Raw genomic sequence first — 26,628 nt, 5'->3', positions numbered from 1 at the left:
TAAATTGTTGAAAGGTGAAACATCTGAAATGCGACAACCAAGTTAGGGTGTTCACAAACGTTACCTTGGAAGCCTCCAGTTAGCAAGGTTCAGAATTGCCCCGCATTAGGCACCCGCCTCGGCAGCCCGCCAGGGTTCTTCAGCACAATTTAGTGCTCCCGCTGCGCTAAGGTCGCGTCGTCGCGTCTTCCCACCCCGCCATCATCCACTTCCCTGCGTCATCTACCCAGACCAAGCGGCGAACCATGCGACTTCCTCCACGATGGCCGCCCAGAAGGAAAACGCGATAGTCATATCCGACGAAGAAACCGCGACTGATATCAGCGAGCAGAAGCGAACGTCCGACAAGGCCCTCGGCAAGCGCAAAAGTGACCTCGTGGACTTCGAGGTGAAGGAAGTGTGGGACTACGACTCCGACGAGGAGCTGCCCAAACTCAAGAAGCGCAAGGCTCAGCTCGCATCAGGCCGGAAGGGCAAGGGCAAGGCGAAGCCCAAGGTGAAGGGAGGGAAGAAGGCCACCACGAATGGCAAGCAGCCCGACGATAGCGATGAAGACGAATTCGACATAGCACATGTGCCCGTGTACCTGAAGGAGCGGAGGAAGAAGTTCGACGACAGGCGCGAGAAGTTACGAGACGCCGGGCTTCTTCTGCCTCCAGAATACCACGACTTCAAATTCTCCGAGGACGAACGAGGACTGCCCCTGGAGCGGCGACCGAAGTTTGACGAGAGCTCCAAGATCAAGCCATGCCGACCATACAAAGACATCGAGCTGGAGTACTCGGCGGGCGTCATACCAGCGTCCATCGCGCAATACCTCCGCGACTACCAGATTGTGGGCGTCAAGTTCCTGCACCGTCTGTTTGTGTACCAAAGAGGTGGCATCCTTGGAGATGACATGGGCCTTGGCAAGACAGTGCAGGTTGCCAGTTTCCTCACGGCAGCGTTTGGAAAGACGGCCGACGAGCGCGATTGGAAACGACTGCGCAAGATGCGCGATGAAGTGGGGCGGTGGTATCCCAGAGTGCTGATCATCTGCCCGGGCTCCATCATCGAGAACTGGAAGATCGAGCTGAACCGTTGGGGCTGGTGGAAGGTTGGCGTCTTTCATGGCCCTGAAAAGGACGATGTCTTGGCTTCAGCCCGGTCTGGTCGGATCGAGATAATGATCACCACGTACACAACATACAAAAATCATGAGAGCTATGTCAACACGGTCAAGTGGGATGCCGTGGTAGCTGACGAGTGCCATCAAATCAAAGAAAGGAGCTCAGAGATCACCAAGGCCATGAACGATGTCAACGCCCTTTGCCGTATTGGGTTGACGGGCACAGCAATTCAAAACAAGTACGAGGAACTGTGGACACTTCTGAACTGGACGAATCCCGGTCACTTTGGTACTTTAGCAGAGTGGAACAACACCATCACCAAACCTTTGAAGACAGGCCAGTCCCACGACGCGACCCTCATCCAGCTGAAGAATGCCCGTCTTACCGCGCGGAAGCTGGTCAATAATCTGTTGCCAGGATTCTTCCTCCGAAGGATGAAGACACTCATCGCCCACCAACTTCCCAAGAAGACGGACCGAGTTGTTTTTTGCCCGCTCACTGAATCCCAGCAGGAAGCATACAAGAACTTTCTCAGTAGGCCTGATGTTGAGCTCCTTCGTACGCTTTCAAACCCGTGCGCGTGCGGATCAGGCAAGGGCCAGGGTTGGTGTTGCCGGAAGACGACCGATGATGGGACGCCGTGGCAGTCCATCATTTTTCCGTGTGTCGTCACTTCTCAGAAGCTGGTGAACCATCTCACTCTGCTGGTACCTCAAGGCACAGAAACCGACGATAAGCACAAGCGCGAAATGCGCACTCTACGAGACTGCTGCCCAGCCACCTGGAAATCTCTGTACGAAAATCGAGACGCGATCATGTACCTGGCGAACCCTGAGTTCTGTGGCAAGTGGAAGGTCCTCAAGAAACTTCTGAGGTTCTGGCATGAGGCCGGCGACAAAGTCCTCGTGTTCTCTCACAGCGTGCGCCTGCTGAGAATCCTCCAACACCTCTTCCACAACACCAGCTACAGCGTCACTTACCTTGACGGCGGCATTAGCTATGAAGACCGACAGAAGGCTGTGGACAACTTCAACTCCGACCCGACTCAGTTCGTCTTCCTCATCTCGACCAAAGCTGGCGGTGTTGGCCTCAATATCACCTCGGCAAACAAGGTTGTTATCGTCGACCCGCACTGGAACCCATCCTACGACCTGCAGGCCCAAGACAGAGCCTACCGTATTGGCCAAGTGCGTGATGTTGACGTCTTCCGTCTGGTCTCCTCTGGCACCATCGAGGAGATCGTCTACGCCAGACAAATCTACAAACAGCAGCAGGCAAACATCGGCTACACGGCCTCCTCCGAGCGCCGCTACTTCAAGGGCGTGCAGCAAGATACCGACCGCAAGGGCGAAATCTTTGGTCTTGAGAATCTTTTCACCTACCGCGAAAACCAGCTCGTCATCCGTGACATCGTCAACAAGACCAACATCGCAGAAGCCAGAGTCGGAAACGACATCGCAATGACCACCGTCGACATGGAGAACCTCGTCAAGGAGGAAGACCTCGGCGGTGCCGTCAAACAGGAACCCGCAGACGCAGAAGACGCCGGCATGTCCCAACTCGCCGCCGTGCTCGCCGCCAAAAACCAGAAAGACTACCTCGGCACCGTCAAATCCCAGCAGCCCAAGTCCGACGCCGTGCAAGCCATCCTGTCCGCCGCCGGCGTCGAGTACACCCACGAGAACTCGGAGGTTATCGGCACCTCCAAGGTCGAGGAGCAGCTCTCGCGCAAGGCCGAGATGGCCGCGAGCTCCGACGTGGACCCGGAGGGCGACGGCGCCCTTTTCGCCGACAGCCAGGTGTTTGACGCGCACGCGCAGAAGCTCAAGGGGTTCTCGTACGTGTACAACCCGCCCGAGGACGTAATGCGGCGGCAGTTCTGCTCGATGGCCAAGGAGTTTGGGTTCGGCAGCGCGACGGAGTTTGCGCTTGTCGTGGGCAGCTGGACGCAGACGCAGAGGCGGAACTGCCTGGAGGCGTTTTACCGCATCCGCGAGGGGAAGCTGTTGGCCGAGGAGACTGTCAAGGCGGAGGAGGAGGTTAAGGCCGAGGTGAAGTCTGAGACAGACAGATATGACGCCGATTTGGATGCCGAGACCGATTATGAGAGTGACCACGCGGAGGAGGCGGTGAAGAAGGAAGAGGTCAAGACCGAGCCCGTCAAGGGCGAGGTCGGCATTGTTCCTTCGAAAACACCCATTTGGATATATGACTCGGATGATGACGAACTTTAGGCGTTTTGGGACGGATAAGATACCCCCTTGTTTAGGTGAATAGACGGTACAACGTTGAGATCTTGATTACTATCCCTTCATTGCAGCCCACGTCTTCTTTCTGGTGATCCTGGCCAATATCTATTGTCAGGACATCCAAGTCAGCGAACGGCTCTTGATCATTACTTGAGGCCGATTTCCGGCCGAATTCGGGACTTTTCTGCTTGTTAATCTGTAAGCCGGCACGGACAACCTCGGCCAACAGTGGACTGTCCGAAGTCCGGGGCATCGACGGGCGCGGGCGAGCAGGGCGGAGTCTCCGACGGAAGGACCCATAGCAATGAATTTACTGAGGGACAAAGTATGGATGGCACCGCGTCTCTACAGTACCAGTCATGCGTACGCTCAAGAAGCGAATATGGGATATCCCGAGTAAGGGATATCACAACACGAACCCACGCGGGGAACTCTGAGTTGCTCAGGCTAATGCCGAGGGATAAGATACCTAATACGGAGAAGTAATACCCGTGCATCGTACCTTCAGCCCTACACTTTCCCCGGTCCCTGTGTATACAGTAGAGATTCACCGCCGGTTCGCTTGCGCCGGCGGAGATTTGCGTACGCCGGTATCCCCCCTGGTCCACTTGACCAAGCCCTGGCCAAAGCCCATGCCGTCTGAGGTTCTGTATATCCCAACCACACGGTTCTCGCTTACATGGTTTGGAGTATTCGTACAGCTGTTCATGACTTGTGTGTTAAAGCCCGTCGCCTAATGAGACCGTGATAGGATGAACTGAGTTGACAGGGGTGCATGCTACTGATTGCAACATCGACGAGTCGATTGCAACATCACCACTTACATTTTGCTCGAAAGTCTGGCACGTTCAACAGGCGTACGTAGACTTGTGAGCTATCCCACATCTTTGAATCCGAGCAAGTATCATGGGCCGGGCCGGCAAGACATACCGTTGCCTACATGTCTCCGCGAGTCAATCTCGAATTGGGGATGATACCCTTGAGATAAGGGACGAGGAGAGGTCTGTACGCATGTCCCTAACTCTCCAAGGGCGCGCGGAGAGCAACCCCCCGGGGGAACTACGGGATGAGATCATGCGGTCTGGCATTGCGGGCCCAGTCCGAAGAGGTACAGGGCTGGCCTTGGGCCGCCCCACGGGGCCGGATGGCCCGGCCTTTCGCTTTCGGGTTTGGGAGGAGCGGTGGCGGAATCGGCGACGGAAGCCGCTCCGGATACTGGCTCACTTCACAACGTTCGAAAACAATAACCAAAGTAGTAAAAATGAGGATTGAATTTGAGCCAAGAGTAAACAGGTTCAGTCGATTCAGCTTGCGAGAGTACAATGCTTGCTGTGGCCATGAGCCTCAGGGCGCCATATGCGGTGGCTGGCGATCAGGAACCACTAAGAAGAGTGTGAGCCAAGCCTAGATTATACCGCTGTACTGCCACAACAGGGCCGACAAGTCTCCGTACAATAGGGCTATCGTGTAGAAGACCCCTATGGAGTTCGAATACTAATCAACATAGCTTGGGGGGATTTAATATATTTTGAGTTCGTCCCCTGACTCAGTGGTTAGTCCAGCGGAGTACCATCGGACTTTAAGCATCTCTCCGGGACTTGAGTTCCACAGGTTACAGGTTTAGAGGCAATGTCTTCATTACTTAAAGATGGCGAGATTCGTCGTAGTTGATACCTATTTTGCCTTAATCAGTCACAACTCACTTCAACTCACCGCTTCACAAACCCATCAAGACTCTCACGTCTATCCACACACAAGTCACCATGCGTTTCGCCAACCTCTTCGTCGCGGCTGCTGCCATGCTCCTCCCCGCCGTTGCCATCGTGAGTCGACCTTCATACTACGAGCTCAAACAATACTGACATTTGTCCCCCAGGCTGGCTACTGCGACGGTACGGACTGCGTCGACAGCATCAGCAGATGGTCGTGCCCGAAGCAGTGCCCTAGCGACAGCACTTGCGTCATCAACGCCCCTTGCTAAGTTCGCCAAGCATGACTGCAGTGCTCGGCTCTGGGAAAGGGAAGTGAAGGGGGAACCTTGGTCTTAGCCGTGGGAGACGGGGGAGGAAAGGAATATAAGCTGGGATGATGGTATTCAAGAATATGTTTTGAGATTTGGTCGGTTTACTCTATGTACTCACTCATAGCCCAATCTACATACCACTTACCTCGTATATGGCGGTCCATGCCCATGCAACCGTTGATCCCAGTCTCGAGCATCTGCGTATATGTTGTCGACCCCCTCGAGACCTGCAAGGTCGTTATAAAGGGGGTCTTGCTGCAGAAATCCCGGGCCATCAAACCCAAGATCCTGAAGCTGTAAGCTGCTCGTCGGAACGGATAGAACTGGGTCAACCATGTGTGCGGTCTGTCCATATCCTTGCAGACGTTCATCTGCAGGACTCTCACGGTGCAAGACTTCATGCATTACCGCTCTTACTGGTAGAGAGACATGACTTCCACCGTCCGAGTCTGTGGGATTGGAAGGCTCCGTTCTTGGCGGAGTCGGCAAACTCGGAATGGCTCGCAGCCCCCTTGCCGCAGCCCAGTCATCATATATCCTTTCCAACGCCGAAGAAAGCACGACCTGTTCGTTTTCGACGCGCCTGTCGGATGGGCTGCCGTGAAGAAAGTCCGATATGATGTAGGCGCCTTGGCTCGTGAAGTACTCACGGAAGCTGCGAAGATCTTCGGAGAGATCGTTGTCGATGTATGCTGATGTCGGATGAGGGTGGCCAGGGAAACAAATATCCCATATGGCAAACCACTTTTCCGCCTCGGTCTTTCTTGGATCTGCACGACGGTGAATCTCCTGAATTTGAGCGCGGGTCAGCCCCTGCCTTTGTACGCCTCCCGGGATGATCTGGCACTGCCGGGCGCGGACATGTTGGTCGTGCGCGTCTTCGGTCTCGAATACGGCACCGCAGCAGGCTGACGTTATGGGCGCCTCATGGACTTGATAGAGGTGCTGCTTGACATATTTGATTTTGCTGAGAACCTTCTTGTGGCATTGGCGATGATTCTCGCGATCTTTCTTCCAAAAAGGACAGGCAAGCTGTCTCCCCGAAGCAGAGGATGAATTTGGGAACTTGGCGCGTTTATAGCCTGGCCCAGCATCATCATCCTCACCTGAACGTGTTCGATCTTGCTTGCCAGTGTGGGGACGCTTTCTTGCGTGGTTAGAAGAGTCGGGGGTTGAAACATCCGCTCGCTTGGTGCCCTTCTCGCCAGCTGAACTACCCCTTTGCTGAACTTGCCACGCACGGTAATGCCGAGTGACGGCAGTGATCGCGTCATCTAAACGGTGCTGAAAGGGGTCGTCCGGGTGGATGTGGTGCTCCTCGATGGGGGACTCCGGAATAGAGAAGACGCTGGACTCGATAGAGGAGTTTCCGTCGCTATCACCAGTCGATCCCGAGCATTCTGTGATGCAAAGAAACATTTCGGAGCGTGGGCGCGATGAAGCTACTGACCAAGGGATAGACAGAGGTGTAACTTCGGATCTTGGTCGAGGCTTCATCCTTGACATCGACAGGAGGGTATTCTGGATGCCTGTGGTGTCTGTCTCAAGCATGGGTTGATCACCCGTTTCCGATAACCTGACATCGTCCAGTGTTTCGAGAAAAGGGCGGCCTGGAATCTGATGGTTGGATTTTTGAGTTGGTGACGAGTTGGTTGGGTTCTCTGGCCTCAGGGCTGTGCTGCCCCTGACTCTTCGAAGGCCCTTTGCTTGACGTGATTGTTCGTATGGCTTTGAGCGTCTCGGAGTAGCTTGCCCGTACGCACCAGTACTCTTCCCGCCGACAGGGTTGGCAGACAAGGCATTTCTGCGGAACGAGGCGGTGGAATGGCGTGACTCAGGAAACGATTCCTCGATATCGGAATCATCGTACTCAACACGGGCAGGGATACGATGCGGTTGACTTTGCTGTGACTGTGGATTGGCCGTGGTTCCCGTAGAACCAGCTCCGGCTGTTGCCTCTCGTCTCTGGATGCTTCCATCGGCACCACGGAGGTACTCGGACTGGATACGCCTTCGACGGTAATCTGAGCCGTAGCCAGAGTCGCCCGAGATGCGTTCGCGAGCAGTCTCCTTGGTCGATTCGGAACGGCTTTCGAGGCTGTCGATGGATGGACTACTCCGGCAGTGCTTCCTTGATTTCAGACTGGAGTCTGACTCCTTGCTGCGGAATGGTAAGGTTGGTTGAGCCTCAAGCTTGGTCGAACATGTGCGCCTCCCTTCATCGATCGTGACGGGCGAAAGGTCGTCCGGAGACGTATGTAGAGAAGACTCGTCTGGTTGGTATTGCAAAGCGATTGCGCGGCGGGTTGCGCGGTCCATCCGGAGGAACTTGGCTGCCAGGTCGAAGGAGGCCTCTTCGTCTGTACGTGCAAAAGCGTCGTGTGATGGCTTTCGATCTCCTTTGGCGTCATCATCAACCACACCGAGGGCCCTGTTAGCCCGCGCTTCGATATCTTGCAAGCCCATGATGGAAGAAAGCCTAGGTGATTGAGAACCTCGCACTTGCGCAGCGCGAGAAATGGCAGAAATAAGATGCGATGAAAAGAAGGCGCGCCTTGCTTCTATTATGCTCAAGGGCGCAGCTGCGCTCTTCTCTTCCTACAGGCTGCGCCGCTTGCGCAGGGGGGCTGCTCTTGCTAAGGTCATCTGCCTGACAGGGCGGAATGACGATCCAGCCAATGGTGGCAGCAGCGCTCACCATCAGCATCTCCATCCGCGACATGGAGAACGCCTTCCGCAGATTTATGCGACATCGCGCAAAAGGTTGCGTCGCCAGCCCTAACGCTTCGAAGAGGCTGCGAGAGAGGGTGACGATGGCTTCGAAGGGCGCGCGCGTGCCCTTTGACTTCTCAATTGAGCAAACCTCAACAGGAGACGGCAGACAACGCGAGGAGCCAAGGATGGGGCATATCATCTGGTTCGCACATATATCAGCAGCTGAGTCCTCAGGACGGAACATGTACAGCAGCGCTGAATAGCATCGTCAACTTCGTCAATCCGGCTTTATCCAGTGAAAACCAGTGAAAAAGCTTGCCCTGGAAGCAGTCAGCCTTTGGGATCATTAAAGCCCTAACCCACCATCTTGAACATGTCTCAAAGATCCGCTCCCTCTCCGAGCACCACATCAAGTGGCCAGTAAGTGCTTCGCGGGTACGGCTGTTATGCACGCGTGCTGACGGAGATCCACAGAGCCTGGAGCAGGCCCTCAGCGCCGATGCTGGGGTCTTATCTCACGGCTCCCCCGCAGCTATCAGACGAGCTGCTCCATATCGCGGCCACCGCGCCTTCGAACCACCACATCTCGTCCTCCAGGCACAGCCAAACTCGGCAAAATCTCGCTGCCTGGAACATACAATGGAGCCAAGCGGGCCAGTCGACTTGAAGTGGTCGGCCAGCACGAGGGGCGCCTGGCGCCTGATCGCGTGTAAGATCAAATGCGACCCTGCCATGGCGAACCAGTTGGTGGTGTGTGGTGGGGTTTTCATCAGACACAAAGCGTGTGCAATTTGTTAGTTGTTGGTCATGCAAAACGGTCCGGGGCGTTGATGAATTGGCGGATGTGATAGGCGAATGGGAAAAGGACTGTGAATTATCACCAGCAATGACGGCATGCAGGAGGGAGAAAACGGGTATTCATGGATGTCGAAGGAAGCCCGTGTTGTACGATTGGCAGTTGGTTTGGTGGGGAATAGATTAGAGGCCGGGGGGTGGGACCTACCGCGATAGCTTGTGTACGATAATGGCATTAGGGCTGCTGAGACACCCGGTACAGGCATAGAGGCCCCGCGAAATGCTTCCCTTCTCACTTCGGAAGGTCATCCGTCTTTTCCGACTTATAAACGACCGCCCCCTGGTGCCGCGTCTTCTTCCTCTTATGTTTACGCCTGAACTCGCTTTGGGACTTTGGGTGAATACTCGCGGTGACCAGAAATTCCCCGATTCTCTTCGCTTCGACCGCACGATTGCCATCATCGCCCACCCATTCTCACCCCTCATTAGCCCCCTGAGCGCCCGCCATGCCTTCTCTGATTGAACTTGCCCAGCTCGCCAGGGGCCTCATAGGTCCCTGGATTTTCCTTTCGTACTCTTTCTACTACCTCCCTGGCACCATCATCCGTCTGATTCGCGCTGGTGATTTTGGCCGACTCTTCTCGTTGTCTCGCCTTCGGGATGCCTGGTTTTATGCCTTCTGGGGCTGGGCTGGGCCAAACATCCGTGCCGGCAATAGTGACCGCATGGTTGCTCTCCTCGAAGGCCGTGTGACCGGCGCCGATGTAGTCAAAGACCCTGTCCACCCTCCTGTGAATGGCGTCGTCTTGGAAATCGGCCCTGGCTCCGGACTGTGGGTGAGCCTCTTCGCCAAGGACAAGCCTGCCACCATGGCTGCCGGTGGTGTGAGACGCAGAGTCGCCGATGGCGTGACGAAGGTGTACGGCGTTGAGCCCAATACCGAGCTGCATCCAGCCCTGAGGAGAAGTGTGAAGGAGGCCGGTCTGGAGGGTACGTACGAGATTGTCCCCGCAGGTATTGAGTCGTTGAACGACCCGACCGTCTGGGGAGGCAAGATCGAGAAGGGCAGCGTCGATTGCATCGTGTCTATCCTCTGCTTGTGTGGCATTCCCGAGCCGGAGAAGAACATTTCCGAGCTGTACTCGTACCTCAAGAAGGGCGGGAGGTGGTACTTGTATGAGCACGTCGAGGTGTCGGTCAACGAGCCGCTTCGGCTTTACCAACGTAAGTCGGACCCCAAACATCCGCAAGACAACGGCACGCTAATCATTTTTGCATGCAGGATTCGTCAACCTCGTGTGGCCTCGCGCCTTGAATGGCTGCGAGCTGTGCCGAAACACCCGCAAGACGCTGGAGTCTGTAGGACCCTGGGAGAAGATTGATGTCGCGCGACCACCGATCGAGCCATGGTACCAGCTTGTACCACACATCTTTGGAACCTTTACCAAGTAAAGACGTTTCTCAACGACAATTTTGATACCGGAAGGTGGTTCTTGCTCCAACTGCTGGCTGCCCAGAAAATCATCGAGAAGAGAAGCGGCGAGCCTCCACTGCCGCCCAGTGGTCGAAGACGGGAGGAATCTGCTAGCACAATGTCATCCATGTACAAAGCATCATAGAAACAGCGTCTCTGTCGTCCGAGTGTTTGCTCTTACCGTTCCATATTATGCCACAGTCCAGTGTCCCCTGCAGCACCCAGCCTGACAAAAATCACACAGTACGGTCCGAAGACGGCCCTCCTTCCTTGTGACCGTTCCCTTGAGGACAAGCAAGCTCGTACTTGGATCGTCACGTTCCTCACGAGAAGGAAACTGCTCCCTGGCCCTTCCGCACCGAAGTCAGACCGAGCCTGCCATTTGCAAGCTACCGTCGCACGACGAAAGAAGGAACTACCTGAGGGTACCTGCATGTTGATTGTTGAAAGGTGCACTATATAATCTTTCCTTCTCAGAGTCTGCCCTTTGCCGAATTTTCTACCTCCCATCACAACAACATCCATTCTCAGGGTCTCCCCATTATCTGCTAACACCGACGCATCATTACTTGCTCACCGTACTCAGCCTTGTTAGTCTCGCCCAGACTTATTGTTGTTCAGCTCAACATCGCGTTCTCCACCCTCCATTTCTCATCCACAGCACCATGCTCTTCACGGCTGTCACCTCGCTGGTCGTCGGCTTCGCGGCCACACTCGCCAGTGCAGCTCCACCCAACGCAGCCCATGCGGCTTCAGATATCTCCAACAGCTGCGATGCCGCGATTCCAAATAAAAAATGCTGCTTCGCTCTCACGGTCAAGCAAGATTGGGGAAACGGGAAAGTACAGGATTGGGGCTACGTCAGGGAATCCAAAACCGGCCAAATCTTTGTCGGATTCGATATCAACTCATATCCACAGGGATACTTTTGTTTTCACGGCGACCCAACCTTTGAGGGAACCGATGGGATACAGGACGGCATAGACAAGTTCTGCGACTTCAGCCCTCGCCACGACGGATATTTCAGCTGCTCTGGCATGGGATCACCGAGATTCGGCACCGCCAAGACAAAGCTGTCGGATGGGAGCGAAATCCTCCTACTCACTCTTGATGGAATTGATTCTTTCGGTATCTGCCCATTCGATGCGAAGAAATCACTCTTCGCCCTCGTCAACATTAAAGAGTTTCCAAGAGATGGATGTCACGGAATTCGCATCGCACTGAAACCGCACACGCCGGATACTTGCCCCAAGTAATTCTTACATGATTCCAAAATCCCGATACACAAACAATAAAATGAAGGGAATGCAAGACCTGAGGGGGTTGGGAAGACGGTGGTGCTCGTAGGAGCGGATGAAGACATGATCAGAGAGTATCGATCCACGCATGAATACAAGAAATTCTTTATTGAAGATGATTCCTACTTGACGTCCGAGAACTGTGATTTCCGTTCGATTTGAAGAATTAAGTCCATTATTAAGTTACGCGTTGCTACCTATCGATATCCATCATGACTGTGCCATCGTCATGGGGGTCAGGGGCTGAGCTCCAACTCTCTTCGCCTCCTCGTTAAGAGCATCCACCTCAGCCTGTACCAGCGGGATGCCAGTCTTCTCTCTCTCCTGCTGATTGAGTTGCTCAATCTCACCCGGGAAGTAGACGCGTTCCACGCCAGCTGCCTTGTCCGAGCCAACGACACGCTGATACAGGTAATCCATCCTCTCCCTAAAGTCGTCCAAGCTCATGAACAGGTCCGGCTTGATGGCGACCAAGAAGTGGCCCACGTCTGCCGGCTTCGAGGGGTCATACGGATTTGTTACATGTCCCGCGAAAGCAGACCCTGACAGCACCCCCGAAAACACGTCCATCATGATGGACAGCGCCGAGCCCTTCGGCCCGCCCATGGGAAGCATGACACCCCCCAACGCAGCCTCCGGATCATCCGTCGGGCGCCCCTCCGCATCCAAGGCCCAGTCCAGGGGAATCTTCTCGCCCCGCCTCTTGGCCTTGTAAATCTTGCCCCTCGCCGCCACCGACGGCGCCATGTCCAGAATAAACGGCTTGTCTTTCCCCGGCGCGCCGCACGCGATCGGCGAGACGCCCATCAGCTTGCTCTTGCCGCCCCACACCGGCAGCGCGGGGCTGGAGTTGGTGAAGACGAGGCTCATCATGTCGGCGTCGATGGCCTGCTGCACGACCCAGGCGCTCATGCCGAAGTGATTCGAGCGCTTGACGCTGGCCATGCCGATGCCGAAGACCTTTGCGGACTCGATGGCGGCGGCCATGCCCATGCTCGCGGCGACGAAGCCGAAGCCGTTGTGGCCGTCGACCTGAGCGACGGCGGGGGTGATCTGGGTGAGCTCGGGCTCGGCAGCAGCGTTGAGGACGCCCTGTCGCACACGCTCCATGTAGGAGGGGATGCGGTTCATGCCGTGGGTGTCGACGCCGCGGAGGTCGGCGGCGACGAGGCAGCGGGCGACGGTGGCGGCGTTGGGGGCCGGCACGCCGTTGCCTTTGAGGATGTCCTCGACGAGGCGGCGTGCTTCGGGTGCTGAGATGTGGATTTTGGGTTCTGTTGCGTCTGCCATTTTGTGGTGTTTCCTTTGTTTTGGTGATACTGTGTGATGAGGTCGAGCAGAAGTTGACCTTTGAAGCACCGGGGATTGTAAGATGTATGCTAGGAAAAGGGTATTGCTGTGATGTGAGTTAATGAGAAGTGATGAGTATTATGAGCTTCCCAGATGGTGTTTCACTTCACAAGACTTGACATGAGCCTCGTGATCTAGGATGTCTGAACGTACAGTTGCGTTGAATGGCCGCCAACTATGCGGGATTAGCCCGACCCAACAAAGTCTTTGCTGCGGGGTTTCCCCGCGCCAGTCTCGCCTCCGTCTTTTTTCAACCTCACCTCTGCGTGCCCACATCGGACATTTCCCGAGCATCTTCATCCTCCTGCTTGACAATCCATCTCGACCGTTCCCGAAGCCCGCGTGTTCGGAATGCGAACATCACCATCTGCAGTCTCCGGAACATGCCCGATTTGAACACCTCCAGGCCGCCGCCAAGCCGCCAACCGCGGAGGACGGCCCGGCTGCGTCTCGCGTGCGCCCGCTGCCAGAGGCGGAAGATCCGTGTAAGTGCGCGCCAAGGGTGGATCACGGTTCTCGGCCGGCGATGCGGAGTGGATTTTGCTGATTGGATGCAGTGCGACGGCCAGCTCCCGGCTTGTAACAATTGCAAGAAGGCTTCGGTTGCCTGTATCGATGGAGAGAGTGTGCGTCTGAAGGACCTGCCGAGGGCGTGAGTGCGTTTGCTACCCTCCTGGGGCTTTGAGTCTAACGAACGCAAAGGCAGATATCTAATCTGAAAGATCGCATCAGGTGGCTTGAGAGCATAGTCCGAGACCGATGTCCTGATGTGGACTTGGCTCAAGGCCCATCCAGTGATCTGGACATGGATGCTGATGGTGACGACACCTTTGTCGCCGAGACAACGGTTGACGATGGTAGTGTGCAACCGGAAGACCACATGAGCGCACCTGATTCCAATGGGTCTGGACTTCACCCACCTGTGGCTTCTGAAGCTGCGCCCATCCCACAAACTCGTCCTGATGCGCGCGTGATTGATCCATCAGCAAGTAATGCCCTATCACACGAGATCGGCATGGTTTCTCTGGGCAGCAACCAGGACCCCAAGTACATCGGACCTTCCAGTGGGTACTTCCTGGCCCGTCTGATGCTCAACTCCACGCGCCAAGAAGATCAGGCAGCGTGGCCGTCCAGGACACCGGCGCAGAACAGCCCGTTCCCGACGGCACTCGTTGAGGCGATGCAAGGCCCGCTCCCACTGCCAGGCAAGGACCAAGCCCGGCAGCTCGCCGAGATGTACTTCGACGTCATCAACGTACAGTACCCCATCCTCCACCAGCCAACGTTCATGATGCTGCTGGACCAGGTTTATGAAAACGGCTTGGAGGCGGAGCATGGCCCGACGGGCGCTTTCCAAGTTTTCATGGTGCTGGCGCTCGGAGCTACGGTTCTGTCCCGTCGGACGAGGGCTAGGCTTTCTGGGGAGTCGTACTGCTTGTCAGCCCTGCAGTATTTCGATCGCATCAATGTTGAGAATTCCATTCGCGGGCTGCAGTGTCTGCTGCTACTGACGATATTTACGATGCACAGCGCGTGTATGCGTCTAGATGTGTGGTATCTCAACTACCAGTGCATAGCCGCCGTTCTTGACTTGGGTCTTCAGCGAGACATCAACACCAATGCAGGAATTTCTCTGTTGGAGCAAGAGATGCGGACGAGGATATTCTGGGTCGTGCTCACCCTCGACAGGATGATTGCTACGATGATGGGACGACCTATTGGGCTGCGAGACGAAGCCTGCGACCTTCGAGTGAGTAGTCCATAACCTATGATAGATGATGCCGCTAACTTTCCGATAGCTGCCCCAAAACATCGATGACTTTGCACTGCACAACTTCGGCCAACCAGGTGGATCTGTACCAGTGGGCCGCATGGCTTTCTCTATCCACCTGTTCCGACTAGCCAAGCTCAACTCAGAGTTTAAATACGTCGCCAACAGCATTGTCCGCGATACCCCTCGATATGCCTACCCTGCAGTGATCGACATCAACGAATGGCAAAATGGCATGCTTCAGCAATTGGATGAATGGCACAGCACAATCCCTCAACACCCAGGAATGGAGTATGTCCAGATTGTCTGCCAGATAAGGTACCACGGGCTCCGGATGCTACTTCTACGGCCCAGTCCCGCGATACCCAACCCTTCATCAGACTCCTTACGCAAGTGCTTCGACGCCGCGTGCCAGGGCGTCCGTCTTCTGGACCAGCTGTACAAGCAAAACATGCTGATGCACGCTTGGAACACGCCTCATTCAATCGTCTTGAGTATCATCACCATGCTGTATTGCATCAAAATGGTGCCCGAGATTGCTCGTCAAACAGCGTTGGACTCACTCATGTCCGACTTCAGTGCCGGACTGGGGGTCCTGGCTGCCACCGGAGAGCATTGGTCTGGAGCGAAGCGGTGCCGAGATATTCTCGACGACATGATTCGCGCCACTGTTCGTTGGATCAAGGACATGTTGAGCCAACCTGTCACGTTGGACGTGCCGCAACATCGCAGGTCCTCGCGTCTGGAATCTACACAGGCACCACCGCTCAACCCATACGATCCCAATCTGAATGGGGCTTCAGCAGGCAGAATCGGCTTCTCTGAGAGCCTGTCGCATCCGATTACTATGGCATCAATGGCCTCAAATGGCCCAGATGCTTTTCTGCCCCAGGACCCCTTCGAGTCGTTCCTGTCCAACACAGCTTTCGGAGACCAACTGCAGATGGGAGAGGGATCGAACTTGGACAGTATCATGCGTGGTCTCTTTGACGACTTTATACCGACATACCCTAGCTTCTCTTGAGCTGATTGCGGCTATTTACAATGATATTGTACGAAATAGTGTTTTTAATATGGCACATTACAAATGTCTAATTATTCCCAAGTCATAACCCTCGTGATGGACCGCGAGCCGTTAGGAAGTCAAAGTCTCCGCCGCCCTCAGCCTGATTAACTTCGCGCAAGTACAAGCCGCGGTAACCCCTGATTCGCTTCTTCGCGATCCAAGGCGCGTTACTCCCACCATTTGCCTCCTCCTGCTCTAGGACCTGGAGCTTCTCGGCTATCCTCTTCTTGATCTCTTCATCTGAGATTTCGACCCTGATCACACGCTGCTCTGCGTCAAACGTGATGATGTCGCCGTCCCTCACAATCCCTAACACCGACTCGGGATCAGCTGCCTCGGGAGAGATGTGCAGGACGATGGTCCCGCCAGCGGTACCGCTCATCCTGCCGTCCGAGAGACGCAACATATCCTGCACACCCTGCGCGGCGAGTTTCCGAGGAATCGGGATCAGACCTGCTTCCGGCATGCCCGGGTTTCCAACCGGACCGATATTTTGCAAAACAAGCACACTATCCGGCGTAACGTCCAAGTCCGGATCGTCAATCCGAAGCGCCATATCCGCGGACCCAGCGAACACGACCGCGGGGCCAGAGTGCTTCAGCAGATGCCGGTACTTTGACGCGCTCTGCTTGATTACCGCGCCGCCAGGGGCGATGTTGCCCCGGAGCACAGCGAGCGCAGACGCCGGGTACAGCGGCTCGTTGAACGGCTGCAGGCAGTTGACCAAGCTGTCTCGCGGCACGGGGATGAAGGGCGTGCTCGCGAGCTCCTCGCCGAGCGTCCTGCCCGTGACCGTCATCGCGTCCAGGTACAACAGGTCCTTGATCTCGTGCAGCAGCGCGAGCATGCCGCCGCTGTTGTGGAAGTCGGTCATGTAGTTGTCGCCGCTGGGCTTCAGGTCGACGATCAGGGGCGTCTTGCGGCCGATCTCGTCGAAGGTGTCGAGCGTGATGGTGCCGGCGACGGCCGGGTGGCGGCCGATGATGGCCATGAGGTGGACGACGGCGTTGGTGGAGCCGCCGATGGCCTGGAGGACGGTGATGGCGTTGAGGAAGGACTCGCGCGTGAGGAGGTCCTGGGGCTTGAGGCGCTTGGTGTGCAGGGCGACGGCGAGGGCGCCTGTTTGCTCGGCGATGCGGAGGCGGGCGGAGGAGACGGCGGGCGCGGTGGCGCCGGCGAAGGGCATCATGCCGAGGCCGACTAGGATGCAGGCCATGGTTGAGGCGGTGCCCATGACGCCGCATGTTCCTCCCTGCGTTATGTTAGTAAAGCGATATGAGTTGAGAGGCGTGGTTCGCACTCACCGTTGGTGCAAGCTCGTCATTGATGGCGGAGATGTCTTCGATATCAATCTTTCCGGCTCTGTATGCTGCCCAGTTGTTGCGGCAATCTGTGCATGCGCCGATTCTTACACCCTTGTGGCTGCCCGGCATCATTGGCCCTGTTACCAGATGCAAGATGGGCTTATTCGCAGAGATACCACCCATCAACTGAGCCGGTGTCGTCTTGTCACATCCTACCCACCTGTCAGCCCCAGCACCGTCCGTCTCGGACAACGTAACATCTTACCTCCAATCAACACCACAGCATCACACGGCTGCGCCTTGATCATCTCCTCGGTGTCCATACTCATCAGATTCCTAAGATACATGCTCGTCGGCGACGCGAAGCTCTCCGCGATGCTGATCGTCGGGAAGTCGATCGCCAGCCCGCCGTTGAGCTGCACGCCGCGCTTCACGGCCTCGATGAGCTGCGGCACGTTGGCGTGGCACGGGTTGAAGCTCGAATATGTGTTGACGATGCCGATGATGGGGCGCGAGAGCGCATCCTCGCTGTAGCCGAGGGCCTTGATGAAGACCTTGCGCAGGAAGAGGGAGAAGTGCGCGTCGCCGTAGGAGGTGAGGCCCTGGCGGAGGCCGGTCGAGTTGGGGTCGATTGGGGTTGAGAGGTCGTAGTCGCCTGTAACCGGCTTCTTTTGTTCTGCCATTTTTACTTACCCTTTTCGTTTTCTCAATTTGGATTTTGATGTTGGACTTTTTGGTGTTAGTTGGCTTGCGATTATAAGGGACGGTCACGTCATGAGGAGTATTAGTATTCCTGGTTTTATGGTTGGCTAGATGACCTTATCCGCGGGCCCGGTTGAGGTGCGGGGACTCCGCATGTCGTGATCCCTACGGTAATAGGACGGCCGAAGGACTCGGAGTCTTGTCCGTGGCTGGCGGAATTTCTCCGTTTGTACGCGACTTACAGCAAACTCTCATCGAGAAGTTTGCTTGATGGCCGTGGCATTCGAGGAGCATTACAGTGCGTGTTTTGTATGTGGTTTATTTCAGTATAAGTTAGGCTTTTGAATCGAGTAAAGTAATCTTGATTATCCTGACCCAACTTCAACATTCCTTCATCGTCAACGAAGCCCCATCTTTTCCGACCCTTTTCCGTCACCACTTAGACCACACTCATGCTCGACCTCAAAGGAAAAGTCGCCCTCGTCATCGGCCTTGGCCAAACCGGCTCAGAGGGCTGGGGTATCGGCGCCGCATGTGCCGTCACTTTCGCGAAGCAGGGCGCCGTAATCTTTGGCGGGAACCGCACTATCGAGTCAACAGCCAAGACAAAGAAGGCTATTGAAGATATCGGAGGCGTCTGCGATGTCGTTGCCACCGATGCTACTTCTTCCGAGTCTGTAAAGGCGCTCGTAGAAGCGTGTCTGGCAAAGCACGGCCGCATCGACATTCTCCTAGCAAACGTCGGGCAATCCCAGCCCGGCTGCCCTGCAACCATGCCCGAGGGGACGTGGGACTCTCAGATCGAGATCAATCTCAAGACTGTATACTTAGCATGTCATCATGTATTGCCTGTGATGGAGAAGCAGGAGACGGGCGGGAGCGTTGTGTGCATATCGAGCATTGCGGGGCTGAGGTACATCGGGAAGCCGCAGGTCGCCTACAACACGACCAAGGCGGCGATTATGCAGTTCGTCAAGGCGACAGCCGTCATCTATGCCCCCAAAAAGGTGCGGCTGAATACCGTTGTCCCGGGGTTGATGGAGACGCCGTATACCAAGAGTTTGGCATCGAGGTTTCCGATGGAGGGCGGGTACGAGGCGTTCAGGAAGATGAGGGATGAGCAGGTGCCGATGGGGAGGATGGGGGATGCGTGGGATGTTGCGAATACGGCGGCGTTTTTGGTTTCTGATGAGGCGAGGTATATCACGGGGCAGAAGATTGTGGTTGATGGCGGGATTACTTCTTCTACAGGACGGACATGAATTGAAGATTGTTACCAGGTGGCGGTACTTTTTGTCCTGCTCGAACCCTGCACATGTCACCTCTTGCCAGATTTCAGATGCGTATTTCATAAGAGACGAGTGGGACTACAAACATTATGCTTAGCGCACCGGGGAATGTTTCTGTCGCTAACCGTATTGTATAAGCCCTGGTGCAAAACGTGATGTATGTGTAGCTGAAAGGGACAGTAAGGGTGTCGGCGCGAAGTTTATACACCTCTGATAAAAGTCCTGCCACTCATGTCTTCACTACAGTTTCTCTACGTGCCTAAATAATAATTATGTCCTCCACGTGTTGCTGGTAGGCTGCAACGAGTTCTATTTCAGAGAACCTTTTGCGATGTCTGTCCGAAAACCATCCTATTCTCTTGTAAATGCGGTCCAGCTCACTTACAGGAGCTAAGATAATGCAAATGAGGTCGGTTTCCTTGGTATACGTTGAGTCCCCATTAACCGAGCAATTGCGCTCTTGGGCGTTAAGAACTAGGAAATTGATTGTACCACGCCCCTTAAATTGGATTTCTGTAGTGTCTGGAAAGGGCAACACAGAGATCGGATGGGCGTTTTTGTCTTTCAACCGAATCAATATCTGTCCGTCAATCGACTCTTGGCTATAGTGTCCAGCGATCAAGGGACCCCTCAACTTAATGTATCCTCCGGTAACGTCGACAACATCTTGTTTCCCGCTTCTTGTTGTAACATCCACATCTAGGACTGAAACCTGAAAGTGGTAATCAGCCGCGGTCATATGCATCTTAAAAGGCCCATCTACCGATGCCCAAGACCAGGAAGGCGCCCAATATTGAGATGACAGCCTTGGCCTTGGAGTGAAGACGGTCCAATTCAGCAAATGTAAGACTCGTGACCGCCATAGACCCGCGAGATATCTGTCACCGGTCACCTCCTGGAAGAGCTTGGCGATGCCGGAAAAGGCGTAGAGCTTGTCCTCTGGCCTCGTGAAGCGGCATTGAGAATAGGCCGTTACAAGATCGCGCCATAGTTCCAGCGCGTCGAAAGCCATGACGTGGTCGTCAACCCCTTGTTTCTGTGTTTTATCCAGTTGTTTCCTCTCCTCAAATGGCTTAAGTAGTCGTTCGGTATCCTTGAAAGATGTATGGAGGGGAATCCCTCGAGGAAAGCCCTCACACTTATGTTCCTCAAGACACTCCCACAGAACCTGATGTTGTGTAAAGTAGAGCTGGCGCGGCCCCAGAAAACGTTCCTGAAAGACCCATCCCCTGCGATGAAGTGAACCCCCGAGAAGGTGGCGATCCCAATAGCTTTTATCAAAGATATAGAATGTTTCAGGGTGACCTGACGCTAGAGTCGAGGTGACCAAACCAGGCCGAATGTCTCGCCCATCTCGAGACCGGAAAAGTCCTCCATCAGCGTCATATGACGCAGAAGCGGCGATATTACAAGCCGCGTTTGCGTATACATGCCGCATCTCAGGAGCTTCAGCCTCCCAATCGTCTCGGGAGTCTTGAATGATGCATAGGCAGTCAATCCATATGTATCGAATTCCCAATCGCCGTGCCACAATAACTGTATCTTGGAATGTTTTGGGCAGACTAGAGATCTCCACTCCTTGTCGAAATTGGCTCATTGTGGACGATGTCAAGAGCTCGTGCTGGACATCGTCTCCCCAGCGGTAGCTCAGAGTCAGATACAGAAGAGATTCAGACAAAATCGCATCTGTGCTTGTGATCAAAAGCTTCCATTGCGTATCCCCATGAGATCCAATGTCTATAAGACGTGACGGAAGCCAGCCCTCTGTCTGTCCAGGATGAGCCTTGCACTTCCTTGTATGGCGAGATGTGCACTCGCGAAACCAGGAATAAGCCAAGTCAAGGGTTTGTGAAGATCCGGTGCTTTCTTCGATGTCCGAGAACACGAATAAGTTCTCGTATTCACTTCCTATTTATTGTCAGTAACCGCATAATCATGAGCTCGTTGAAAGCGAGCTGTGTGGGCACGCAGTCGTAATTTGCGTACCTATTGACGGTATCAACCTGAAACGAACGTCGGTGGCCTGCTCTATTTGTTCTCGCGTCGGGTCATTGTAGAGGATCCAGACTCTGATTTGATACAGCGTATTCTTAGGATACTCTTCTTTATCGATGATGTAGTAGAATGGACTCCAACTTTCCGGGGGCAGACAATCCCACGCTCGCCGATGCTGCTGGGAGAGATTCCATACTTTAGAGCATATAAAGCAATCATCAGCGGCAGCCTTTCGAAAACGTTCCAAACTCTGGCCTGGCGGCATGCTTGTGGCGTCACGACCGGTCCGACCACTGCTAGTCTGGATGACCTGCGTGCAGATAGAACATAGCCAGCTATTTGACCGAGACATTGCGATATCGATCTAAAAGCGGCTTTCTTGGTGCGACGTCGTTCAGCTTGGTATGGTTGTCAGGATAATTGAGCTATCGGGGTATTTAAAGAGTAAAGCAACAATCATAATCGCGGTGAGAGGCTTGGTTCTTGAGCTCTTGACCCCGCTCTCGAATGATCTGCCAACCCACAGTTTTTATCAATTCATCCTGCCTGTATGTGGCACAAGCGACTTTGAGACGACCAGCCAATCAACACTGTGTATTTTCTAGACCTTGCTATTTTGCAATTCGAGGATCCCTAAGTTCTTCGCAAAACCTAACAAAGCTCAATTCACCACTGTCAAATCTGGGTATCTTAGTTTCGACACTACACAGCACCATTCACGATTCCCTTCGCTACAAAGTCCCACATGTGTTCATCATCCTCCTCAACTTCGAAATCAAATCTTATGACATCCTCTTTGAAGGGCCAGAGGTAGGTGCTGGTCACCCTGCGGAGCTGGTCAGCATTCATCCAGAGAACAGCTGTGGGCAATTACCTATGGTGTTCAGCACTAGCCTGGTACTCTTCAAGTGCCTTGCGGTCCTCGTGGAAGCTCAAAAGTGCGAAGTGATAGCCCTTGCTTCGCTCTATCGGGTCGGTAATGGAGGGACCTCCGACAACAAGACGTTGTGCTTTCACACAGGGAAGTGTCTTGAGCGTCTTGAGCTCTCTCACGAATGTTGTTTTATGTTCGTCCGTCACATCGGGACGAAACTTGAATAACACTGATGGTAATACGCATTAGCATAAAAAGATTGGGTGCACACATGGGGCGCTAGCCTCACCAATATGAACGACAGTCATCTTGAAAGGTCTGAGTATGGAAACGGCAAACTTGGTCCTCCAAATGAACAGCGACTGCAGAGAGAATGAGCGACCTGACTTGAATGGATAATAATTGAAATTTCAGAAAAGCTGCCTTCAGCAGGCCTTGTTGATGAAAATTGCTTCCTAACCTCTGGGAGAACGGACAAATCCCGCGGCCAACTGACACGATCCGCATCACCAGCGGGAATTGTCCGTCTCCGCCATCTACCCCCGAAGCCCCACCTAGTCACACTCGGCGACAAAAAGCATCTCCCCGATGCAATGTCGGCAACTTCGGGAGATGACCGAGAAGACCAGTAGGTCCAAACCACGCGTAGACCGGAAACGAGAAGATTTGTAGACCGTTAGATGCTTTTCCCATCGAAACTCGGCCTTCGGGTTTGTAAGTGCGTTTGCCCACTCACAACTCCCAGTTCGCGTTCATTCATGATCACTTAAACGTAGGTGAGTAGGTTCGATATAATAATAGATTAAAATTTAAAACTTAAAACATCGCCCTCAGCTTACCGACATCAGTCAAGTTCCCGATTTTAGTGAATGCGTCATACGCTCTAACCGCCCTGTCCTCGCCAATAGCGATGGTGACTTGGTCCATGAACTTCTTCTTCAAGTCCTCAACGGTGAGTGGGTTCTCCTGGCTACCGATCGCGTTCACAATGTGTTTGTCCAGCTTTGTCCCATCGCTGAAGTTCACCGTGATGTATCCTTGCGCGTTATCCACGCTTGCGTCCGTGGTCACGTTGACCTTCTTCCGCAGTTCAGCCACCGTCTGATTCTTCACTACAGCATCGGTGAACTCCTTGGGTGTTGCCTCTCCATAGAGCAAGCCCACAGCTGTAGCGTGATAGATGCTGAACTTTCCCTCCAGGCCGGTTTGGGGGTCGGTCTTCCCTGTGAGGATCAGGACTTGTGGGTTGACGCGAAGCTGGATAGACTCAATGTCTGAAACAGCTTTGCCTTCTTGTAAAGTCTGGTTGTGAAGCTGGATTGCGCCGTCGATGGATGGGTGCATGACGATGCCACAAGGGAATGGCTTGAATGTGTTCTTTTCAACCTCCCATATCTTGCCAAGTTGATCGAAATATGCCGTTGCGTTCTCACGCGTGCTAACAACGTGAAGCCAGCCAAACTTGGCTTCGAGACCTTGCAATGAGCTTGTGTAATTGTTCTTGGCAAGTAGGGCAGCAAGCATCCCGCTTTGCGCCGCTCGGCCGACGTGGAATGACTTCGTGTCCGAGCCAAAATACTCTTGCATGCCAACAACTTGTGTTGATGCGATGCCGATGGCGTTTTGCATCGTAGTGGTGTCAGATCCAAGAAGTCTGCTGACTGCCACTGCGGCGCCTATGGATCCAGTTGTGCTTGTGATGTGCCATCCCACGTTGTAATGCTCGGGGTAGACCGACAAACCCAGCTTGCACTCCGCCTCAACGCCAGCTACGAAGGCGGTGATAAAGTCTTGGCCGGAGACTGGAGCTTTCCATTCAGCAACAGCAAAGAGCGCACTGGCGACAGGTCCAGCGGGATGGATGATTGTCTCCAAATGAGTGTCATCATAATCGTCAACGTGTGAAGCAATGCCGTTGATCAGGGCCGCTGTCTGCGCATCCGCGTACCCTGCGCTGATGGAGTCATTGGCGCCAAGGATACTCGACGTCGGAGGGCCGCTGAAGGCAGCGAGGGTGGTGTTCTGCGCAATCTGGGGTGCGTCTTGGATGTAACCCCCGATTGCGCATCCGGCCCAGTTGTAAAGACTCTTGACAGCGGCGTCAACCACGCCGGTCGTGAGATTGGCGTAAGTCAGGTTTGTCGCCCACGTTGCGAGCTGGAGAGTGGCCATTTTGGGATGCTCTTGAGACGATGCGCCATCTTTGTCCTCGGCGTGAGAACGCTTGTTTTTATCATCACTCGATCTTTCCATCTTCACTGACGTTTAACCGACGTCGGCGCCGAGTGGTAGCGGGGGTAATGCGAGGTTCAGCGGTTGGTCGGATTTGACGGCATTTAGACCATGTAAGCGGCAGATAACTCACGGATTCTGCCCGACCCTAGCCACATAGCGATTGGTAATTGGTGGCGAACGACGAACCCCTCCGGCAATGCTGGAAATGGCGGGGTAGATTCAACTTTCGGGGCAGTGATCGTCGCCCATTCCAAGTGAAACTTGATGTTATGCTTAAAATGAAGGTACAGATTGCTGGCCAAATCAGAGTGCTTCTCTATTATGGCAGAGATCATGCTGCGATTACACCCAGTCAACGATCCTTGTGCATGAAGAAACATGAGAGCACAGGTTCTGCTACCTCGCCAAATATCGTATCAAAGACCCTGGCCTCTACTGGTAGCCAACATGAAGGGCCTGACCAACACCAACGCCACGGGCTCTTTGGGTACTTGAGGATTTCTGGAGGGTATGAGTAGTTTAATAGTACCCTTTAAGATCGCGATCATTGATATTAGCAGGTTTTTCTCGACTTTCTTCCCTTGCGAAGAAAAATCCTGAGTGGCTGTCGCATACTAAGATGAAAAGGCCGCCCAGTAGAAAACGAAGCACACGGCTACGGTCCCTTTGGCGGATGCGGCTTCGTTGGTAGCCTCGATACGTTGCTGCAGTATGGCAAGAGTAGCGAATGATGCAGCTATCACCATTGTGCCAATCACTGGCAGTTTGTTTCATAGTGTCAGTGATGGAATCGTGGTGTGGGTCGACTTTCAACAAGAAAATGAACGCTGAGAGGGGCACTTGCAGGAAGACGACCTTCGCCCCATTTCCGAAACGAAGCAAACGAACGCCAAAGATGGAACAAGCTGTGGCCCATGCTGTAAGACCGACGTTGGCCTGGAGAAGAGTGAAGGTGTCGATCACACCAGTTATACGGATGATGATAGTGAAGAAATATCTGCCCATATGCTTGTCAGCAAATTCACGTTGAAAGGCCGAGAGTGATCACTGGGGAAGTCCCCATACGGTAAGAAATTACTGCCTTTAGTTGGAAGAAGAGATTTGTTGAGACGGTGATGAGGAACCTGCAAAGATTGCGAGCCGCTCAAAACATCTTTTGATCATCTCTCAGAGACAGGATTAACTTACCAAGAGATACAAGGGATTTCCAGGAACTTCTTTGGCTCAATTGACTCTCAAGTTCGATTGTCTGCTTGATCTGCAGAAATTCTGCCAGAATCTCAGGCTCGTTCCTATTTCTCTAACGGATCTTGACGAGGACATAGAAAACCTGTGGTATTAACAATCGTTATGAACGGGAATCAAAGATGAGCTAAGGCACTCACCTCATCTGCAGGGCCCTCGGTCACTAGCCAGCGAATGCTTTCTGGTGCGAAAGGGAGTATTTAAAACGCAATGGCGGGTCCGGCAATGTCAGCCTAAATAACCTAGACGTTAGCGACTGACTGATACAAAGTTTATCAATATGGAAATCCGATACATACCATGAGGCCTGCCATCCATGCCCAATTCGAAGTCTTGTTGCAAACTCCCAGATAGATAAGACCACCAACCATGCCTTTGATAGGCAAACAATCAACCATGGCGTTTGTTATCTCTTCCCGATACTTCAGAGGACCAACCTCGATGAATCATGATGGGGCGCCAGCACCCGTAACGATAAATGAAAGACCCAATAAGGATTGACCGTGTGCTTGCTGCTGAGCCCCGCCCACCCACATGGGAAGATGAAGAGTCTCTTCCATACTGACGTGCTTTCCTGACCGAGATCTTCCGATGGCGCTCTGCCATCGCGCTCGGCGGTCCGCCACATGCACCCACCCAGGACGATGTATACAACGGCATGCTCATTCCTGCCGGTACCACCATCATCGACAACCTGTGGGCGATACACCGCAACCCACGCGATTACCCAAACCCAGATGAAGTGAGACCTGAGAGTTTCTAGAGGAGGCTGAGAGGCGGCCGAATCCTAGCAAGAGGGGCATCTTCATCTTTGGCTGGGGGAGGCGCGTTTGTAGTGGACAGCCGCTTGCTGAGCAAAGCGTATGGTTCACTATTGTGGAGCTACTTTGGGCATTCCGGATGCGATCCGTTGACGAGCAGGTATGTGACACATTAGCTAGCTTTTCTCCGTCATAGCTACGGTTCTTCTCCCGCTCGAACAAGAAGTTGGCGTTTGACGGTTATGATTCATCTAGGGAAACGACAAAAAGTTAGGCATCTTTGCGTTTAACAATAGCCAGCACCTCGGCCGCTGCCATTGAACGTTGAGTTCACCCCTCGTTCTGAGAAGATCGAGGAGATAATCAGGCAAGA

The 26,628-nt window shown here is 54.0% G+C and overlaps 11 protein-coding genes across 11 annotated transcripts; 5 read left to right on the top strand and 6 right to left on the bottom strand.

Annotated features, from left to right (window-relative positions):
- Window positions 1–262: 262 nt before the first annotated feature.
- Window positions 263–3,343, top strand: GCG54_00010953 (Switch 2; the record flags this gene model as incomplete). The annotated part of the gene is made up of 1 exon (XM_045410863.1): window positions 263–3,343. One exon carries the CDS (start codon window positions 263–265, stop codon window positions 3,341–3,343), a length of 3,081 nt encoding a protein of 1,026 aa, XP_045267921.1.
- Window positions 3,344–5,522: 2,179 nt separating this feature from the next.
- GCG54_00010952 (uncharacterized protein) lies at window positions 5,523–7,847 on the bottom strand (the record flags this gene model as incomplete). The annotated part of the gene is made up of 1 exon (XM_045410862.1): window positions 5,523–7,847. The coding sequence occupies one exon, from the start codon at window positions 7,845–7,847 to the stop codon at window positions 5,523–5,525; it is 2,325 nt and encodes a 774-aa protein (XP_045267920.1).
- Window positions 7,848–9,397: 1,550 nt separating this feature from the next.
- Window positions 9,398–10,343, top strand: GCG54_00010951 (uncharacterized protein; the record flags this gene model as incomplete). Its single annotated transcript, XM_045410861.1, has 2 exons — window positions 9,398–10,115; window positions 10,174–10,343. 2 exons carry the CDS (start codon window positions 9,398–9,400, stop codon window positions 10,341–10,343), a joined length of 888 nt encoding a protein of 295 aa, XP_045267919.1.
- A 687-nt stretch (window positions 10,344–11,030) lies between these two features.
- On the top strand, window positions 11,031–11,621 carry GCG54_00010950 (uncharacterized protein; the record flags this gene model as incomplete). The annotated part of the gene is made up of 1 exon (XM_045410860.1): window positions 11,031–11,621. One exon carries the CDS (start codon window positions 11,031–11,033, stop codon window positions 11,619–11,621), a length of 591 nt encoding a protein of 196 aa, XP_045267918.1.
- Window positions 11,622–11,873: 252 nt separating this feature from the next.
- Window positions 11,874–12,953, bottom strand: GCG54_00010949 (putative oxidoreductase YjmC; the record flags this gene model as incomplete). The annotated part of the gene is made up of 1 exon (XM_045410859.1): window positions 11,874–12,953. The coding sequence occupies one exon, from the start codon at window positions 12,951–12,953 to the stop codon at window positions 11,874–11,876; it is 1,080 nt and encodes a 359-aa protein (XP_045267917.1).
- Window positions 12,954–13,396: 443 nt separating this feature from the next.
- Window positions 13,397–15,808, top strand: GCG54_00010948 (uncharacterized protein; the record flags this gene model as incomplete). Its single annotated transcript, XM_045410858.1, has 3 exons — window positions 13,397–13,665; window positions 13,746–14,763; window positions 14,813–15,808. The coding sequence occupies 3 exons, from the start codon at window positions 13,397–13,399 to the stop codon at window positions 15,806–15,808; spliced, it is 2,283 nt and encodes a 760-aa protein (XP_045267916.1).
- An 82-nt stretch (window positions 15,809–15,890) lies between these two features.
- Window positions 15,891–17,837, bottom strand: GCG54_00010947 (putative dehydratase IlvD1; the record flags this gene model as incomplete). The annotated part of the gene is made up of 3 exons (XM_045410857.1): window positions 15,891–17,102; window positions 17,155–17,366; window positions 17,420–17,837. 3 exons carry the CDS (start codon window positions 17,835–17,837, stop codon window positions 15,891–15,893), a joined length of 1,842 nt encoding a protein of 613 aa, XP_045267915.1.
- Window positions 17,838–18,308: 471 nt separating this feature from the next.
- GCG54_00010946 (2 5-dichloro-2 5-cyclohexadiene-1 4-diol dehydrogenase) lies at window positions 18,309–19,118 on the top strand (the record flags this gene model as incomplete). The annotated part of the gene is made up of 1 exon (XM_045410856.1): window positions 18,309–19,118. The coding sequence occupies one exon, from the start codon at window positions 18,309–18,311 to the stop codon at window positions 19,116–19,118; it is 810 nt and encodes a 269-aa protein (XP_045267914.1).
- A 286-nt stretch (window positions 19,119–19,404) lies between these two features.
- On the bottom strand, window positions 19,405–21,492 carry GCG54_00010945 (uncharacterized protein; the record flags this gene model as incomplete). Its single annotated transcript, XM_045410855.1, has 2 exons — window positions 19,405–21,053; window positions 21,132–21,492. 2 exons carry the CDS (start codon window positions 21,490–21,492, stop codon window positions 19,405–19,407), a joined length of 2,010 nt encoding a protein of 669 aa, XP_045267913.1.
- Window positions 21,493–21,842: 350 nt separating this feature from the next.
- On the bottom strand, window positions 21,843–24,186 carry GCG54_00010944 (uncharacterized protein; the record flags this gene model as incomplete). Its single annotated transcript, XM_045410854.1, has 3 exons — window positions 21,843–21,966; window positions 22,015–22,243; window positions 22,854–24,186. 3 exons carry the CDS (start codon window positions 24,184–24,186, stop codon window positions 21,843–21,845), a joined length of 1,686 nt encoding a protein of 561 aa, XP_045267912.1.
- A 495-nt stretch (window positions 24,187–24,681) lies between these two features.
- GCG54_00010943 (uncharacterized protein) lies at window positions 24,682–25,892 on the bottom strand (the record flags this gene model as incomplete). The annotated part of the gene is made up of 4 exons (XM_045410853.1): window positions 24,682–24,739; window positions 24,865–25,006; window positions 25,438–25,549; window positions 25,794–25,892. 4 exons carry the CDS (start codon window positions 25,890–25,892, stop codon window positions 24,682–24,684), a joined length of 411 nt encoding a protein of 136 aa, XP_045267911.1.
- Between the last annotated feature and the right edge of the window lie 736 nt (window positions 25,893–26,628).

The sequence above is a fragment of the Colletotrichum gloeosporioides genome (assembly GCF_011800055.1).
Source record: "Colletotrichum gloeosporioides strain Lc1 chromosome Unknown consensus_17, whole genome shotgun sequence".
NCBI classification, from domain to species: Eukaryota; Fungi; Ascomycota; class Sordariomycetes; order Glomerellales; family Glomerellaceae; genus Colletotrichum; species Colletotrichum gloeosporioides.
The sequence above is the reverse complement of the archived record's forward strand: the minus strand, read 5'-3'. Positions and strand labels throughout refer to the sequence as shown.